Below are 16,240 nucleotides of genomic sequence, written 5' to 3'. Positions count from 1 at the left end.
CAAATCATTCTTTTAAGTTTTATTAGCAACAAAATTCGAGGTTTCTTAGCACTTCTCAAACTAGGCAATTAGGAGTGTCAGGCCTGGAACTTGAGGACAAGCTGCCTGCAAAGTGATAATGAGGCTCCCAGGGAAAACTGACTGGTATGTCATATGTTCTTAACTGAGATAGAAGAAAAGGAAGAGCAGCCTTTTACCATGTGCCTGTACATGTCTCGGTGTCCCTGTCTCTCCGGCCTCGAACAATCCTGGCGCCATATTCCTTAGATCTAATGTAAGAGGGGTTTCTTGTCAGCTGTGTAAGGGAATACTTTGCTTTCAACACCACAGCTGGGTATATGTAGCATCGTGAGCAGAGGGGAGGACTCTGCTTCCCTGGGACAACCGCCTCCTCCAAAGCCTCCAGAGTCACTCATTCTAAAATCTGCAGTCAGAAATCTCTGGTATTGCATATTGCTACCAATATGCAAAAACTGATCTATTCAAAGTTCCATCCTTCATAGACGAAAACCAGGCAGACAGGGTCAAGAGGACATAATTCCTAGAAAGTAGAGCGAAAGGTTTACACACTTCAGGTAAATGATTGGCAAGTTGTGGCTGTGGTCAGAGATGTTTGGTTGATATGGTGGTGGTGGTGGTGGTGGTGGTGGTGGTGGTGTGCATGTGTGCGCGGGCGCCTGTGTGTGCCCATGGGCAGGCATTTTGTTTGGGTAGCTGTGTGGAGGAATCTAGATCTACAAGCTTCTTAAGGGGTGCAGAGCTTAGTGCTTGGGTGCGTATTGTGTGGCCATAGACCCCTACATTTGGTCTTCCCACCTGCAGATTGGCAGATGCTCATATCCCGTCAGCGTCAGCCTGCTCACATACATCAGAGCGTCCACCTGCAGAACCTGCCCTTAGGAAGCCCCCACCGCCATTTGGGGAGAATGACATCATAACCACTTAGCATCTCCCAAAGCCATTTGCTCATTACACACACACACACACACACACACACACAAACACACACACTCAACATATTGAGACCCTCCTGGTTCTCTACCATATTTGGATGCAGCATTTCCTGTGAAGCTTTATGTACTGGCCTGATGAGCTGCTTCCCATGATTCAGGGACCAGTCCTTTTCTGGAAAGCACGATCCTTTGTTACATAGATTTCTTCCTCGATGCCTACAGTTTATGGGTATATTTTTTGTTACATGAATAATAAACATTTTGAGTGTGTCATAATTTTGAAAATGTCAGCGTTCCCTTGCAGTAGCTGAACCCCTCCTTTTCCATCAAAGTCTGAAGGCCGCTCTTGAGCGAGCTGTTTGTCTGAGCTGTGATTTGGTGTTGGGGGTTCCTTGAATCTTATCATCATGTCTACACTCAGGATTCCATGTTTATCTATTTTGGATAAATATTGTAGCATTCTAAAGGTTTCTTTCCCACAAGCGCTTGGAAGAAGTGCTTAGCAGGCCGACTGTGACCCTTGGATTTTTAATGTCCTTCTATTCCTCTGTCTTTAGAGTTATCTAAACATTCCACCCAAGCAACCAGACTGGTATTGGAATGCCAGCAGCTATAAGCAATTAGGCTGTAAAGACACCAAGAGGCTCTTAGCACCTCCTAGTTAAGGGACAAGTGACCGACTCATTAAAACCTTATCCCTGAAGGGATGGGCTGGACAGATGCTTCAGATCCAGACTAGCCAGGCTCTGTCATTAAGAACTTCAGTCCACCCCCCCCCCTTGTCCACTCAGAAGTCACATGCTCTTGTGGGGACTAGATATGGCATGAAGTGACCAGGATGGACTTCCTAGGCAAGACACCTCATGTGTTTGCACATATTGTTAACTTCCTGATGGAAGCAATTTCCACGTATCATATTCATTTTCTGGGGAGTTTGGCAGTAAGTTGGTCCCCTATCCTTGCCATGAACAGGTACCGTAGGGAGAATTTGAAAAGCCCAACCAGCAGGCAAAGGGGGAAACAAATATAAAACAAAGTTAGATCCTGCATCCCCGACCCAATGCCATTTTACAGACAAGTTTGATGCTCAAGATGTTCACAGGGCACCCAATGTTCTCGGGACATGACCTCCATATCTGGGGTTTCTAGGACAGCATCCAGATTTGTGTATCATTTTTCTTGCTAATGAGAAGGACAAGTATGGCTGGGCAGTGGTGGTGCACGCCTTTAATCCCGGCACTTGGGAGGCAGAGACAGGCGGATTTCTGACTTCGAGGCCAGCCTGGTCTACAGAGTAAGTTCCAGGAGAGCCAGGGCAACACAGAGAAACCCTGTCTCAAAAAACTGAGAGAGGGGGGTGGGCAGACAGCAGGACATGGTGGAGAGCCCCAGCAGGCAGAGGCACTTGTATCCATGCCTGAAAGAAGAAAAGAAGGAGAAACAGGGAGCCTCCCTGGCTTTCATCTCTAACCTTTGTCTCACAGGGCGCTTCACCGATGACCCTAGCTCAGCACGCCGAGTGTGGGAGGCTGTGGAGTGAAGCCCTCCTTCTGCCCTGAACTGTCTCTGGAGGCAGAGTGAGGCCCAGGCAGAAAACCAGAGTGAGAGGACTCAGGAGCAAGGGAGTTCTCCAGGAGCGGGAGCCATGAACTAAACTGCCCTCTGGTTAGGTCACTTCTTGGTTCTTTTAAATGAAAAACGAAACAAGACCTACAAAAAAAAAATCTCAGCTTTCCAAGAAAAGCTGTTTTCCATCAATCCTGGATGCTTTCATTCGGTTCGGAGGATGAGGTCATTGGCGTCTCTGGAAGGAGTCCTTCCTCTGACGAAGGGAGATGTCTTTTTCTCTGACATGTTTGAAAAAGAGGCAAGGAAGAGAATAAAAAAGAGGAGAAGGGGAGAGGGGGAAGGGCAGGGAGAAGGAGGGGGCATATTAGATGGCAGAGATATTTCCCCTTCTTCTCCTTCTTTTTATAGTTTGTTTACTTTTTAAACCGACATATGGAGAAAGGGAGTGGCTAGTGTAGAAGGCACATCTGGAATCTATCCGACCCTCTCCCAGGCTCGCTTTCCCCAAGGGAAGCCATTTTTGGATGGGGGGAGGGGGGCTGGGCGGGGGAAGGGCAGACATGCCTCATATCGGCGGGGTCTCCTGTAGGGTCACCCACCGCTGAGACATTTGGTCAAGGCATCTCCTTCCTTCTTGGCAAAAAGAAAATATGTTTGGTATCATAGTGCCTCAAGGGAAGCTGTGCGATCCCAGTGTTGTGAGGCCAAAGTAAGAAGGCTCAGGAGACAGGTGTGTGTGTGTGGGGGGGGGGGAGGTGTGTATGTATAAGGACAGCTCAAATGTGGACAGTGGCTCCCACTACACGCAGAGTGACTGAGGACTCCAGTTCAATTCCCTTCAGATCAGAGGGGACCAAGAGAGAGAGGAGGAGTCTGCTGGGGTGTGGCAGTGCTTGCTAATCAAACCCTGGGAGTACTGATGAACACAGGCACCTGTGCTGAGGAGACAGTGCTGCTGAGGGAGCCCTCTGCTCGAGAGTTCAGTGAAACCTATCTGTCTCCAGAATATGCCTCAGATTTTGGAAGACACACAAACTAGTCTCTGTGTGACCACGATCTCAATATTAGACTTCTTTAAAAAAAATCCTGTGTGTGTGTGTGTGTGTGTGTGTGTGTGTTGGGGGCACTTGTATGTGTGTGTGTGTGCATGTACATGTGTGTGTATCTCAGGGGGCACATGCATACATGTGTGTGCATGTGTTAGAGGTGTGTGTGTGTGTGTGTGTGTGTGTGTGTATGTGTGTGTGTGATATGCCTCAGATTTTTGGAAGACACACAAACTAGTCTCTGTGTGACCATGATCTTAATATTAGACTTCTTTAAAAAAAATCCTATGTGTGTGTGTGTGTTGGGGGCACTTGTGTGTGTGTGTGTGTGTGTGCATGTACATGTGTGTGTATCTCAGGGGGCACATGCATACATGTGTGTGCATGTGTTAGAGGCATGTGTGTGTGTGTGTGTGTGTGTGATATGCCTCAGATTTTTGGAAGACACACAAACTAGTCTCTGTGTGAGCATGCTCTTAATATTAGACTTCTTTAAAAAAAAATCCTGTGTGTGTGTGTGTGTGTGTGTGTTTTGGGGGCACTTGTATGTGTGTAGCTGTGTGTGCATGTACATGTGTGTGTATATCAGGGGGCACATGCATACATGTGTGTGCATGTGTCAGGCGCGCACATGCACACACATGTGTGTGTGTGTCACAGGCATGTGTGTATGTGTTGGAAGTACTGTGTTTATGCTTGTGTGCATTGAGAGCACTTGTATGTATGTGCATGTGCATGTACATGTATGTATATCAGGGGACACATGCATGTGTGTGTGTGTGTCAGGGGCATGTATGTGTATCAGGGGGTACATGCATGTGTGTGTGTGTGTGTGCATGTGTGTGTATCAGGGGCATTTGTGTGTTGGGGTATATGTGTGCATGTGTGTGTGCACATGTGTGTGCATGTACATGTGTGTGTGTCAGGGGGCATGTGTGTGTGTTGGGGGCACTTATGTGTGTGCATGTACACATGTGTGTATCGGGGCACATGCATGCACACGCACGTGTGTGTGTGTGTGTGTGTGTGTGTGTGTGTGTGTGTGACTGCAGATGCTTATGTATGCCAGCACATGTATGGAGGCTAGAGAGAAACCTCAGGTTTGTTTGAGACAGGGTCTCCCTTCTTATTCACTGTGTTGTACACCAGGCTAGCTAGCCCATCTGCTGGCAAATCTGGGCATCCTTCTGCCTCTGCCTCCCGTGTTGTGTGGGAGTGCAGGGATTACAGACGTGCACTAACATGCCTGGCTTTACATGCCACCTAGGAATTCAAACCCAGGCTCTCAGGCTCTCCAGTAGGGGCTTTACTCTCCGAGCCATCTCCCCCGACCCAAGAGCTCCCTTCTGTTCCAAAGGAAATGGATCAGCAGTCCAACTTACAGTCATTGCCAGACTCCATTCCTCCCCCAGCACCCACTGCAAAACTGCCTGCTGTGTCTCCCTCGCCTTCAGGGGGAACACCTTGATCCTCCCCCCCAAATGCCTATTTCATAGGCCTAGCTGGACAGGTACGGGCAGAGAGACCAGCACTTCTGGGTCACGGCTACAGCCCACCCTTTGCACCAATGTGCCTCTTAGGAAGCAAGGGTGGCCTGCTCACCAAGAGAATGTGTGAGAAGCTACCCTCGCCTGTAACTCAGACCCATAGAGGGTGCTGTGCAGAAATGGATTAAGAGCAAGCAGGGTCCGGCTGCATCCGCAAGTGTGATTACGAGCCAGATGCAGGGTTTGCCATGGGTTCATTCACATACTGGAAGAAACAGGATAAATTCACTTGAGGTGAGAAACCCAGACAGTGGACACACCGGGTGACAGTGGTGACCAGCAGAGACCCCTGGTGGCCTGTTGCTGATCTGAGTGCCGGTCCTAAGAGTGTTTGGTTGTCTGTGTGGTGAGTCGGGCTGGCTTCCTGGTGCACCATTCATTTGGTGACAGTACTGAAACACCACACCTAGCCCTAAGCAGAGCTCGCGACACCTGTGGCAAAGTGGAGGCCTGCAGGTGGCACCCTTCTAAACAGAGGGAAGGACTCCTGTGACCTGCTTCTGACCATGCAGTGATGTCTAGATGTATCCAAAACCAATTTGGTGTTTAGCCCAGGACTTAACTCTCAGGATAAAATCAGCTTTACAATCTTGATAAACCAGGGAAAATAAGTGTTTTGATCCCAAAGAGCCAGACAGCTCTAAGATGCAAATGCAGAGAATCAGAATGGTATCTAACAAAAGATGCTCTATAAAAGCTCTGCTGCTTGAGAGATGAGTTTTAATTAAGGGGAACGACGGTCTTTAGCAGCACCGTAGCTTGCAGGCCCTTGGCCTCCGCGAGTCCTGGCACGCCCGCTGCCGTTCATTCTCATTGTGGTTATTTAACTGCTGGTGTCTGCTTTGCTCTTCACCTGTTTTTCTTTCACTCTGCTCGCTCTTCTATGCAGGAAGAAAATGTCAAAGATCCGCTCCTGCAGAGAGCCCTGCCTTTCTTCAGCTTCTGTTCCCCCTGGAGCAGTGGTCCTCAACCTTCCTAATGCTGTGACCATTTAATTTAACACAGTTCCTCCTGTTGTGCCGATCCCCCACCCTACACACACACCGTAAAGTTATTTTCCTTGCTACTTCATAACTGTCATCTCGCTACTGTCGGGGATCATAACATACATGTTTTTGGAGACCGGGTTTGCCAAAGGGTCCCAACCCACCGGTTGAGATCGGCCTGATTTAGAGGGACTCTCTTTCCTTCTGCTCCCGCTGGAGGCAAAAGGTCAAACTTTCCAGGGAGGAGTGGGGTGTGTCGAGTGCTGTGGGAGGCTGGGAAAGTGAGACACTGGAAACAATCTGAGTTGGTACAGCGCGCAGGCTGGAGAGATGGCTCAGTTGGGAAAGTGCTCACCTCTCAAACAGGAGGACCTGAGGTCAATTCTCAGAACTCTTGAATCCCAGCGCTGGGGGGCGGGGCGGGGCGGGACTGGGCGGGGCGGGGGCGGGGCAGAGAAGAGACTGGAGCATCTCTGGGGCCTACTGGCCAGCCAGTCAAGTCTACTGGGCTAGGTCCAGGCCAGCAAGAGACCCTGCCTCAAAAGACACAAACAACAAACACAACCATAACAAAGCCAAGTCAGACAGCATCCCAGGAGCAGCGCCTGAGACAGATTCATGGTTCCCACACGTGGACACACAAAGGCTAATCTAAGTTCACTCATTTTCCCTCCCTAGAACAAGAAACCTGGAGGGAAACCTCAGTTTTCACCATTCTTGTGAGCTGGGTCTTTGGACGCTGTCTGTTCACGCTGGCAGCCCCGTGATCTTTGAAAACAAACCTGGGCATCCACATGGTAGGGACAGAGCATAGAGGGGCAGGGATGTGGGGGCGCCCTTCCAGCACCTGCAGGAACTGGCAGACCCACTCTGTAAGTGGGGCAGGACCCTGGCCAGCTGCTGTGTCAGGGGACAGCATCCAAGGACGTGAGGATGGGCACTGGTTATCACGTTGGCTTTCCCTGCCTTTGGTGTCTAATCTTGACTATCAACTTGATGACAAGTAGAATCAGCACGGAGACAAATCTGGACATGTTTGCTTTCTAGATCAGGTCAATTGAAACATGTGGGCAGGACTGTCCCATAGGGTGGGGTCCTGGACTGAATAAAAGAACCAAGAATGCTGGGCTAGACTGTGGTTAAGAGCACTGGCTGCTCTTCCAGAGGTCCTGAGTTCAATTCCCAGCATCCACATGGTGGCTCACAACCATCTATAGGGGGATCTGGTGCCCTTTTCAGGCAGACGGATGTATATGCAGCAGAGCACTCAGACGCTAAATAAATAAAATTAGAAAAACACAAAACAAAACAAAAACCCGAGGCCAGCTGCGGCCCAGCATTCACCTCTCTCTGCGTCCTGACCGTGGGTACAGTGAGACCAGAGCCTCCAGCTCCCACTGCCACGTCTCCCTGCTGTGGCAGACTGTGTCCTTGAACTGAGAGTCAGATAAACCCCTCTTTTCCTACATTGTCTTTGTCCGGCATGTTACTGCATCTCTGAAAACGGTGGCTGCTTGCAATTCCTAAGTCTTCTAATGAGAACTTTTGCAGATATTTTTCTTAAAGTGATGATGGCCTTGAGGAATGGTCACAGGGACTGGCATGGCCCTAGATGGCGCGACAGGATGAACAGAATGTGACTTGGGGTTTGACAGACAGATGAGATTTAAACTAAAAGAGGAGGCGAGGCATGGGCTGCGAGTGTATGTCGCTCAGTTAGTAGAGTGTTTGCTTCCAGGCCAGAGGCTTTGAGTTCACTCTCCCACCCCCACTGCGTGAACCAGTATGGTGGTTGGAGCTTGTAATCTCAGCACTTAGGAGGCAGAGGCAGTGTGGGGTGTGTGTGTGTGTGTGAAAAGTTCAAGGTCATCATAGCAACTTCCAGGTCAGGCTAGGTTACATGATACCCTCTGATGATGATTATGATGATGATGATGATGATAATAGTAATTCTAATAGTAATAGTAATAGCAATAGTAATAGTAATAATAATAGAAGGAGAAGGAGGAGAAGAGGAGGAAGAGAAGAGGAGGAGGAGGAGGAGGAGTAAGAGACTTGTAGAATTGTCCTGCCTGCCTCAGAGGGAACTTTTAGAAGCCCAGTGGGGAGCTTGGCTGGGTGTGAGAGGGAGCTCAATGGATGCCGGGGTCCTGAACATGTGAGCCCTCTCTGTGTCACCGGCATCTCATCCTCAGAGCCACTGTCTGAAGTAAAAAGAAGGCAGAGTAAAGGTTCCACCAGCCCGGGCCACTCGGGCTGACCTCGACTCACGCCCTCCACCATCCTGGGCAGCTCCAATACTTGGCCTTGGCCAAGGGCAGATCCAGGTAGAATGTAGCCATCGACTCAGGCAGTTCCTGGGAAAGCTAGGACAGCAGACGCCTGCAAGGGCCGGGAATGCCAAGGCCCCCAGGGATGGAGAAAGAAGAGGTGCGCACACACAACCCACGGCTCCCAGGGGCTCTCAGGGCTGCAGTCTCCCAGTCACTTCCTTTTCTCAGCCTATAGTGCTATCTATAGAGGAGTCCCTGGGATCCTTCAGGGATTAGAGTCCCTGTTGGAAGAAACTCCTGGTGGTGGGTGAGGTCCCGCTCTCTTGGTCCATGTGTCTGGGAACCAAATTTAGGCCCGGATCTTAAACACGTGACTAAATCCTCAGCAGGGACTCAGACTGGGCTATTTTCAACTCACCTTGCTTGTACCTCATTAGGTATTTAAGAATCTGGTAACTTTAATTTAAAATAAGTGAGCATAGGGAGGCAGGTGGAGACTGGGAGAGGACTCGGTTCTAACGTTCTGCAGCATGGGCAGTTGGCTTGGGTTCGCCCCAGCGAAGAAAGTAACGGCAGGGGCTCCAAACTTGCAATGTTTAAGGAGTCAAAATGCTAATGGCTATGCTGTGATCATGGCTGACAGTAGGCACCTATCACTGCGCCACACCCGCAGAGATGTGCAACTAGGCGTGTCGACGACAATAAAAAATAAATGGTAAACCCAGGAACATCATGCTTGGGCCTTCACAGCTGCTTGGCAGAGCACCAGGGTCCTGGAAGTGGATGGAGAGGAGACGGAAGCCAGGCCAACACATCCAAGGGCCAGTGGGCAGGCCTGGGGAGACAGCAGTGGGTGAAGCACTTCCCTGCAAGCATGAACGCAAGCGAGCTCGGGACCCCCAGCCCCCAGCCCCCAGGTAGAAAGCTAGGTTTGGTGTATGCATCTGTAATCCTAGTGTTGAGGGAAGGGAGACAGGAGGATTCCCTGGATCTCAGTGGCCAGCCAATGTGGCTGCATGAGTGTGCTTCAGGGTCACACATACACAGGGACATGCATGCACACACACATGCACACACACACACACAGACACATGCATGCACGCGCGTGCACACACACACACTTATTTTTTCAGGGTCTGTTTTTTTGCACTCAAGACCTCCACAGCAATCCCAAGTATCGACTTTCTTCTAGTCCCAAGCATTGTAAATCTGCTAATTCACACTCCCGGCCCAGACTTCCGCCGTTCAATCCACACTCAAAGCTCCTGTCATTACCCTTCCCTTTCCTTTCTTCCTTTAACCTCAGTGGCCGCTGCTTCCAGGACAGTTTGCATTCCTTCCTCCCTGGGCTCTGTTCAGTGCAGTGGCCGCAGGGTTCTCACCCAGGCCCAGGCCCAGGCCCAGGCTGCTCTTCCTGCCCTCCCTCTGTGGCCAGGCTGTAGGGCTCTCTGCCAGGTGGGCCAAAGGCCCATCCAGACTCCAAGGGAATCAGCCCAAGGAAGTATGGGGTGCTTCTCACAGTGCTGCCTCAAACTTCATAAGGAGGACCCAGAAGTCCTTCAGACACCATTTTTCCTACTGTGTTCTGGTTTTCTTCACCCCCCACCCTTTCTCCCTTTGACCCTCCTCACCTTCCTTCCTTTCTCTCCCTCCTTCCTTCTACCCCCCCCCCCCCATTTCCTCATCCTGAGAAAAATCTGATTCCCTCCACAGCTGGGAATATTGGTTAACCGGCTTCTACGAGGTGGGTGGAAAGTAACGCAGGATTTACTGGTGCCTGGAGATTTCCAAGTGGAAGCTTGCTCGCTTCTGCCGCGGTTACACGATTCACAGATTCGCACTCTGAGGCTTCTTCTCTGCCAGCTCCAGCCCCCTAACAGCTTTCCCTGTTAGAAACTTCGCCTATGTTCCAAGCACTCCTTGCACACCATGTGCGTTAGCATTTTTCCACACTTAGGGTTGCTGAATGGTGATCACTTGATCCAAAGCTCCTTCTACTTTCATCTCCTTACAGAGCCTGTCTTCAACACTCTCCCTGCAGTCAGGCCTGCACATCTTCAGGAACCCACCACCACTGTCCCAATTGTTCCCTGAAATGAACGTTCCTGGCGCGCCCTCTCGTGGACTGTTGAGGTAACCATCTGTCTCTAGGACGTCATGGCAACCACGCATGCGCAGGGCCACCAGCGAGCCTTGGGGAATGATACTCTCCAGGAACATTATGATTATGTGGGGAAGCTGGCAGGCAGGCTGCGGGACCCCCCTGAGGGTGGCACCCTCATCACCACCATCCTCTTCTTGGTCACCTGTAGCTTCATCGTCTTGGAGAACCTGATGGTTTTGATTGCCATCTGGAAAAATAATAAATTTCACAACCGCATGTACTTTTTCATCGGCAACTTGGCTCTGTGCGACCTGCTGGCCGGCATAGCCTACAAGGTCAACATTCTGATGTCCGGCAGGAAGACGTTCAGCCTGTCTCCAACAGTGTGGTTCCTCCGGGAGGGAAGTATGTTCGTGGCCCTGGGTGCATCCACCTGCAGCTTATTGGCCATCGCCATTGAGCGCCACCTGACCATGATCAAGATGAGGCCGTATGATGCGAACAAGAAGCACCGCGTGTTCCTTCTGATCGGCATGTGCTGGCTGATTGCCTTCTCGTTGGGTGCCCTGCCCATCCTGGGCTGGAACTGCCTGGAGAACTTTCCTGATTGCTCTACCATCTTGCCCCTCTACTCCAAGAAATACATTGCCTTCCTCATCAGCATCTTCACCGCCATTCTGGTGACCATTGTCATCTTGTATGCGCGCATCTACTTCCTGGTCAAGTCCAGCAGCCGCAGGGTGGCCAGTCACAACTCGGAGAGATCCATGGCCCTTCTGCGGACCGTAGTGATAGTGGTGAGCGTGTTCATCGCCTGCTGGTCCCCCCTTTTCATCCTCTTCCTCATCGACGTGGCCTGCAGGGCGAAGGAGTGCTCCATCCTCTTCAAGAGTCAGTGGTTCATCATGCTGGCTGTCCTCAACTCGGCCATGAACCCTGTCATCTACACGCTGGCCAGCAAAGAGATGCGGCGTGCCTTCTTCCGGTTGGTGTGCGGCTGTCTGGTGAAGGGCATGGGGACCCAGGCCTCACCCATGCAGCCCGCTCTCGACCCCAGCAGAAGTAAATCAAGCTCCAGCAACAACAGCAGCCACTCTCCAAAGGTCAAGGAAGACCTGCCCCACGTGGCTACCTCTTCCGGTGTCACTGACAAAACCAGGTCGCTTCAGAACGGGGTCCTCTGCAAGTGACGGTCTCCACAGGACAAGCTCCGCAGCCACACCTATTTATTGCATGCATTACTTCCACGCGGGACCTTAGAGATCGTGACTTTGGAGGTCTGCTTGATGTGGCCAGACTGTGTGGCATCTCCTGAGGAGGAAATCCAAGGAGTCACGAACACATTTCAGCCTGGACATGGATGTGCCGGATCCTTCTGAATGTACCAAGCTGCTGACTTGGTCCACTGTCTTTGGATGCCGCTTTCCCTGGTCCAGGGAGGGCAGGTGGTGATGTGCTGTTGTGCGCATGCGCGTTGGGATGATGTCTTCCTACTTTCACACTACATTTATTTTTTTTTCATAGAATGGGTGCTCGTGTATGTTTGTCCGTTGCTGTGTTGTACAGGATGTGTATGCCAGCTTTTCCCAGGTGGAGTCCATTGTCCCAGCTACTAGCTGTGAAAAGTTACTAAAGTATTCTGTATTCTTAAAAGCCTTGCCCAAGAGCAGCCCAGGTGCGTGGGCCTTACCCTTACATACCTGCGTCCCTCCTCCTTAGCCTTAAGTACACCTGAAAGCCATATTGTGTGATCACTGAGGCATTTCTGAAAGCCACAGAAAAGCCAGCCGGGGTCTCTCGGAATGCTGGCATCACTAAAGGAAGAGCCCGTATGGAGAGGCAAAGTGTTCTCCACTGTGGGTCACCTTTCCAGAGGACTATAGTCAGTCTGCATGTAGAGAGTTTCCAGCAGTGACATCCACAAGCCGGCCCTTCATCTCTATGGTACTGAGTTCAAGTCTACAGAGAGAAGCTTGAGGCTGGCCTTCCCCATTGCCGTGACCTTTCTCTGGCGAGGGGCTGGAGCTGACAGCAAAGCTTCTCAGTTCTTCTCAGTGTGGGGAATCTGCCAGGCTAGGAGGCGTGACGTGGCTGTTTGTGCACTCTTCAAGAGAGCGCCATCCCCATTTCCGGATGAGGGGCACTCCAGCCTCTCTCCACTGCTTCGACCTGTGCAGAAGACACCTGTGAACATCCCCTCCCCCGAGGACTCCACCCATGGGGCACACAGATGAAAGGTGGGTGTGTTGGAGAGAGTAGCCAGCACCCACGCTCCCAGAACAGCCTTCATAAGGATTCTCTCTTGGGGAGACCTCGTGTCAGAGACCCCAAGAGATCCCAGTAAGCTGATTAGCATCAGAGACCATTGCCTTACGAACCCTGGAAGAGCAGCCTTTATACACACCCATGGACCCTTTTAAAGCTGATTTTTTTTTTCCTCTTGGTGGTTACCTGGTGGCATTTGCTCTTGCTTAGGGATAATTTCCTGGATCCTAGGTAACCATGGGCTAACTGAAGACTTCCCCTCGTGTCACTCCTGGTGGCTATAGGTCACTGCGAAGAAAATCTGTTTGGATCATTGGCCTGCCTCTTCTCTCTGTCACCAAGAAAATTATTCTCTTGTCACGGTGTTGACAAAACCCAAGGCATTTCTGGAAAAGGAAAACCTGCAAGGCAAGTGCTGGGTTAAGAAAAGAAATAAGTAACAGAGCGGTGTGTAGGGGAGCTGAGGTGGAAAAAGAAGGGGGCTTGTGGACACGCTCTTTCATGATTGGAATTCTTTGAGGCCATGGATCCAGGTCACTAATATTAATCACATATCGTACATGACCGTGACTTCAACATCTCCTCCTGTGTCTGCTTTCATTCAATAGCCACTGTAGAGGGCCATGCCCACTGTCCCCAGCTGGGAGGTGACATTTGTAGCATGACAGACTGCCAAGCAATTGAAACTAAAAATACACTAAAACCTAATTGCGCTCACTTGATGTATGCCAACCGGATCCGTCAGCTGTGACGCCAGCACACACTCCTTTCCCTGGGTAGTCACAGAGACAGCATTGAGACATTGAGTGTGCCCAAACCCTCACCCCAAAGGTCGGAAACAAGCAACACCAGAGACCCTGGGGCCTGCCCAAGGTAGTGAGTGACCTTTACTACTTGCAGTTTATGTTTGTTAATAATAAAAAACCAAAAGCCTTCTATAAACCCATTCTGGAGGTATATGTGGTGTGTTCTCTTGTTTTGCAATAGACAGGGGGGTGTAGCAGGGTGGTCTTGCTTCTCCCCTAGTACCTGGTCTCTCAGCATTTCAGGAATAAACCACATTTAGATAACCAATCATTAAGTCCTTTCTATCCCTCAGGCCCATCTTGGAGATGATGTTAGATTGAAGCTTTAGCATACTGGATGCTACTGATACAGGTCTGGGTAGATGCTATTTTACTATGGTAGTGGTGTGTGTGTGCACACGGGCACTGTGTACATGCAACAGAAGCCAGAGGTTGATGTTGGATCTCTCTCCTTATTGCTCTTCATCTTGCTTTTTGAGACAGCATTTCTCACTGAACCCGAAGCTGCCTGCTTTGGCTAGACTGACTGGCTGGCAAGTCCCCAGCATTGGTGTTCCTCCTGGGGGGATTATAGGCACAAACTGCCATGTGTGGCATTGACAAAGGTGCAGGGCATCCCTGGGGAGCCATTTCCCAGCAGATCCTATGATTCAAAGAATGGTAATAGCCCCTTTATAAGGAAGAAATTATAAAATAAAAAATAAAAATGTCATCCAACCAGAAGACTGGGCTTCATTTGCCAGTGTCTGCGGCAGAACTGGCTCCCTGTTTTACAAGCGGTAAGTTTTAGCATTAACCTGCATCCCACACACAGAGGATCCACAGTTGGTGTGATGTTTCACTGACGACAGTTGTTATAACTTGTAATGAAAAGTCCCCAGTTCCACCTTTCTGCTGTCTGTCACCTCTGACCTGCCCAAGGCCATCTATGCTCCACATCACAAAATTGGCATGAATCTTATCACGTGTTTCTGACAAGTTCCACTGTTCTGTTTTGTTTTGTTTTGTTTTCCCTGAGGAAAAACAGAACTCCAGTTTTCTAGAGAAAGGTTTCGATCTGTCCTCCTGTCTTCTGCAAAGCATCACAAGCTCCAGGGCCAGCGAGTGGCTCAGAAGGCGATGTTGCTTGCCTTGGTGAAACTTGGTGTCCTGAGTTCAATGCCCGGGGCCCACGTGACAGAAGGAGAAGACCCCCACAAGTTGTCCTCTGACTTCTACGCATCATTATGGTACTCTGCCCCCCCACACCCACACACAGATGTGAGCTCCATCATGCAAACAAGGGACACTTTTCACAGTAGCCTTTATTGCCAACAGACTTACACCTATAGTCACTGAAACAATGAAAAATGGTCGCTCCTCTCCATCTTTGAGCCGCGGTTGTTCTGTGTGCTGGGAAAGAGCCGGTCACAGAAATGTAACAAGGTGCATTTTATAGAAAACGTCTAATCACACCGCTGGTTCCATGCTTTGGAGACTGTATGGACAAAAGCAAAATCCTCATCACCCACATGGTTTTAGTGTCTAAGTCAGAGGGCCAGAGGGGCTGCTCTGGGATCAGAAGGGCATGGGTGGCCATCCCGATGATAAAGGCACAATGTTCCAGTACCTAATGATAAGGAGAAGAGCAGCATTGTCTAAGGTTAGCCTGCCCCCTGCCATACCCGGGCCATGGGGAGGAGACGTCATATCCTGCCTCCACTTGGTTATGCCAGAAGCTCGGCCGTGGTGGGCCAGGACCATGGTGGAGGCATGATACCAGAAGCAACTCCATTTCTCTAGAGTCCCTGGAGGTGAGGGAATCCAAGCTGACTGATCACCCTCACCTGTTAGAACTCGGGAACTCCAAATGTTCGTCAAATCGCCTAGGTTTTATCCAGAAAAATATTAGAAGACTTAAAAGTCGGCTTTGTATTTCTGCTCCTCACAGGTGACTTAGGGAGTCAATTCCATGCCAGTATCAAAGCAGAAAGGGGCAGTTAACCAAACTCCCAGACAGACTGCCGTGACAGTAACTGTTGGTGTTTCACAAAAGTTAACAGAAACAAAACAAAAAAAACCTTTTTTCAAATACTCATATATCAATAGGTATAATTAACCACCCGAATGCTTTTGAAAAACTGTTCGATACCTTGTTACACATTACATTTACAATGAGCTGTCCACTAGTCCTGGGGCTTTGAACATCAAATGCTTCACCCTGAACACAAAGAAATTCACATAATTTCACAATAGTCAGAAAGGAGTTATATCCAAGAGTCAGCCGAGGAGGGAACATTCAATTGGCAACTCACATATGGTGCTGTTAAACAAAGAAAAAAGAAGAGAAGAAACTCATTGTCCCAGACTGGCTAGTCTACTTGTCTCTGCCTTGCGAACTGTGGCTTGACTCTGCTGAGTGACTTTGGTTGTGGTAAAGGAATTTCCTCCAGTGTGAACCTGCATGTCCTCACATTTCAGACTCCCCCATAGGCATGGTCCTCCTCTATGTACAGTGGTACATAACGCTGTTCGTTTCCTGTGGTTTCTCTTTCACCCTGAGAGAGGAATCATAAGTGTGTTTGGGGGCCTCAGGGACTCACTCACCCCAGGGCACCTGAGAGAGCAAGGAGAGGAAAGGAAAGCTTTCAACCTGCCCTCCAGCACCCTGCTGACAGCAGCAGTTTCCAGGAGGGGGGCCCACTTGAGCTT

At 50.0% G+C, this 16,240-nt stretch overlaps 2 protein-coding genes across 3 annotated transcripts in view; one reads left to right on the top strand and one right to left on the bottom strand.

The window, feature by feature from the left end:
* The window catches only part of S1pr3 (sphingosine-1-phosphate receptor 3), a 13,795-nt gene extending 881 nt beyond the window's left edge, over positions 1–12,914 (top strand). The window contains exons 2-3 of one of the 2 annotated variants that reach the window (XM_052156917.1): positions 6,780–6,898; positions 10,389–12,914. In XM_052156917.1, coding sequence (XP_052012877.1) covers positions 10,532–11,668 — 1,137 coding nt within the window. In that variant the 5' untranslated portion in view covers positions 6,780–6,898; positions 10,389–10,531 and the 3' untranslated portion in view covers positions 11,669–12,914. The remainder of the gene's footprint in view (positions 1–6,779; positions 6,899–10,388) is intronic. The other variant, XM_052156916.1, reaches the window with a different exon arrangement.
* Positions 12,915–14,843: 1,929 nt separating this feature from the next.
* Positions 14,844–16,240, bottom strand: part of Shc3 (SHC adaptor protein 3) — a 126,037-nt gene continuing 124,640 nt past the window's right edge. Inside the window, exon 13 of the mRNA XM_052156969.1 lies at positions 14,844–15,026. The gene's annotated coding sequence lies outside the window, so the exon portion shown is untranslated. The remainder of the gene's footprint in view (positions 15,027–16,240) is intronic.

Source organism: Apodemus sylvaticus, chromosome 14 (assembly GCF_947179515.1).
Source record: "Apodemus sylvaticus chromosome 14, mApoSyl1.1, whole genome shotgun sequence".
Lineage (NCBI taxonomy): Eukaryota > Metazoa > Chordata > Mammalia > Rodentia > Muridae > Apodemus > Apodemus sylvaticus.
The sequence above is the reverse complement of the archived record's forward strand: the minus strand, read 5'-3'. Positions and strand labels throughout refer to the sequence as shown.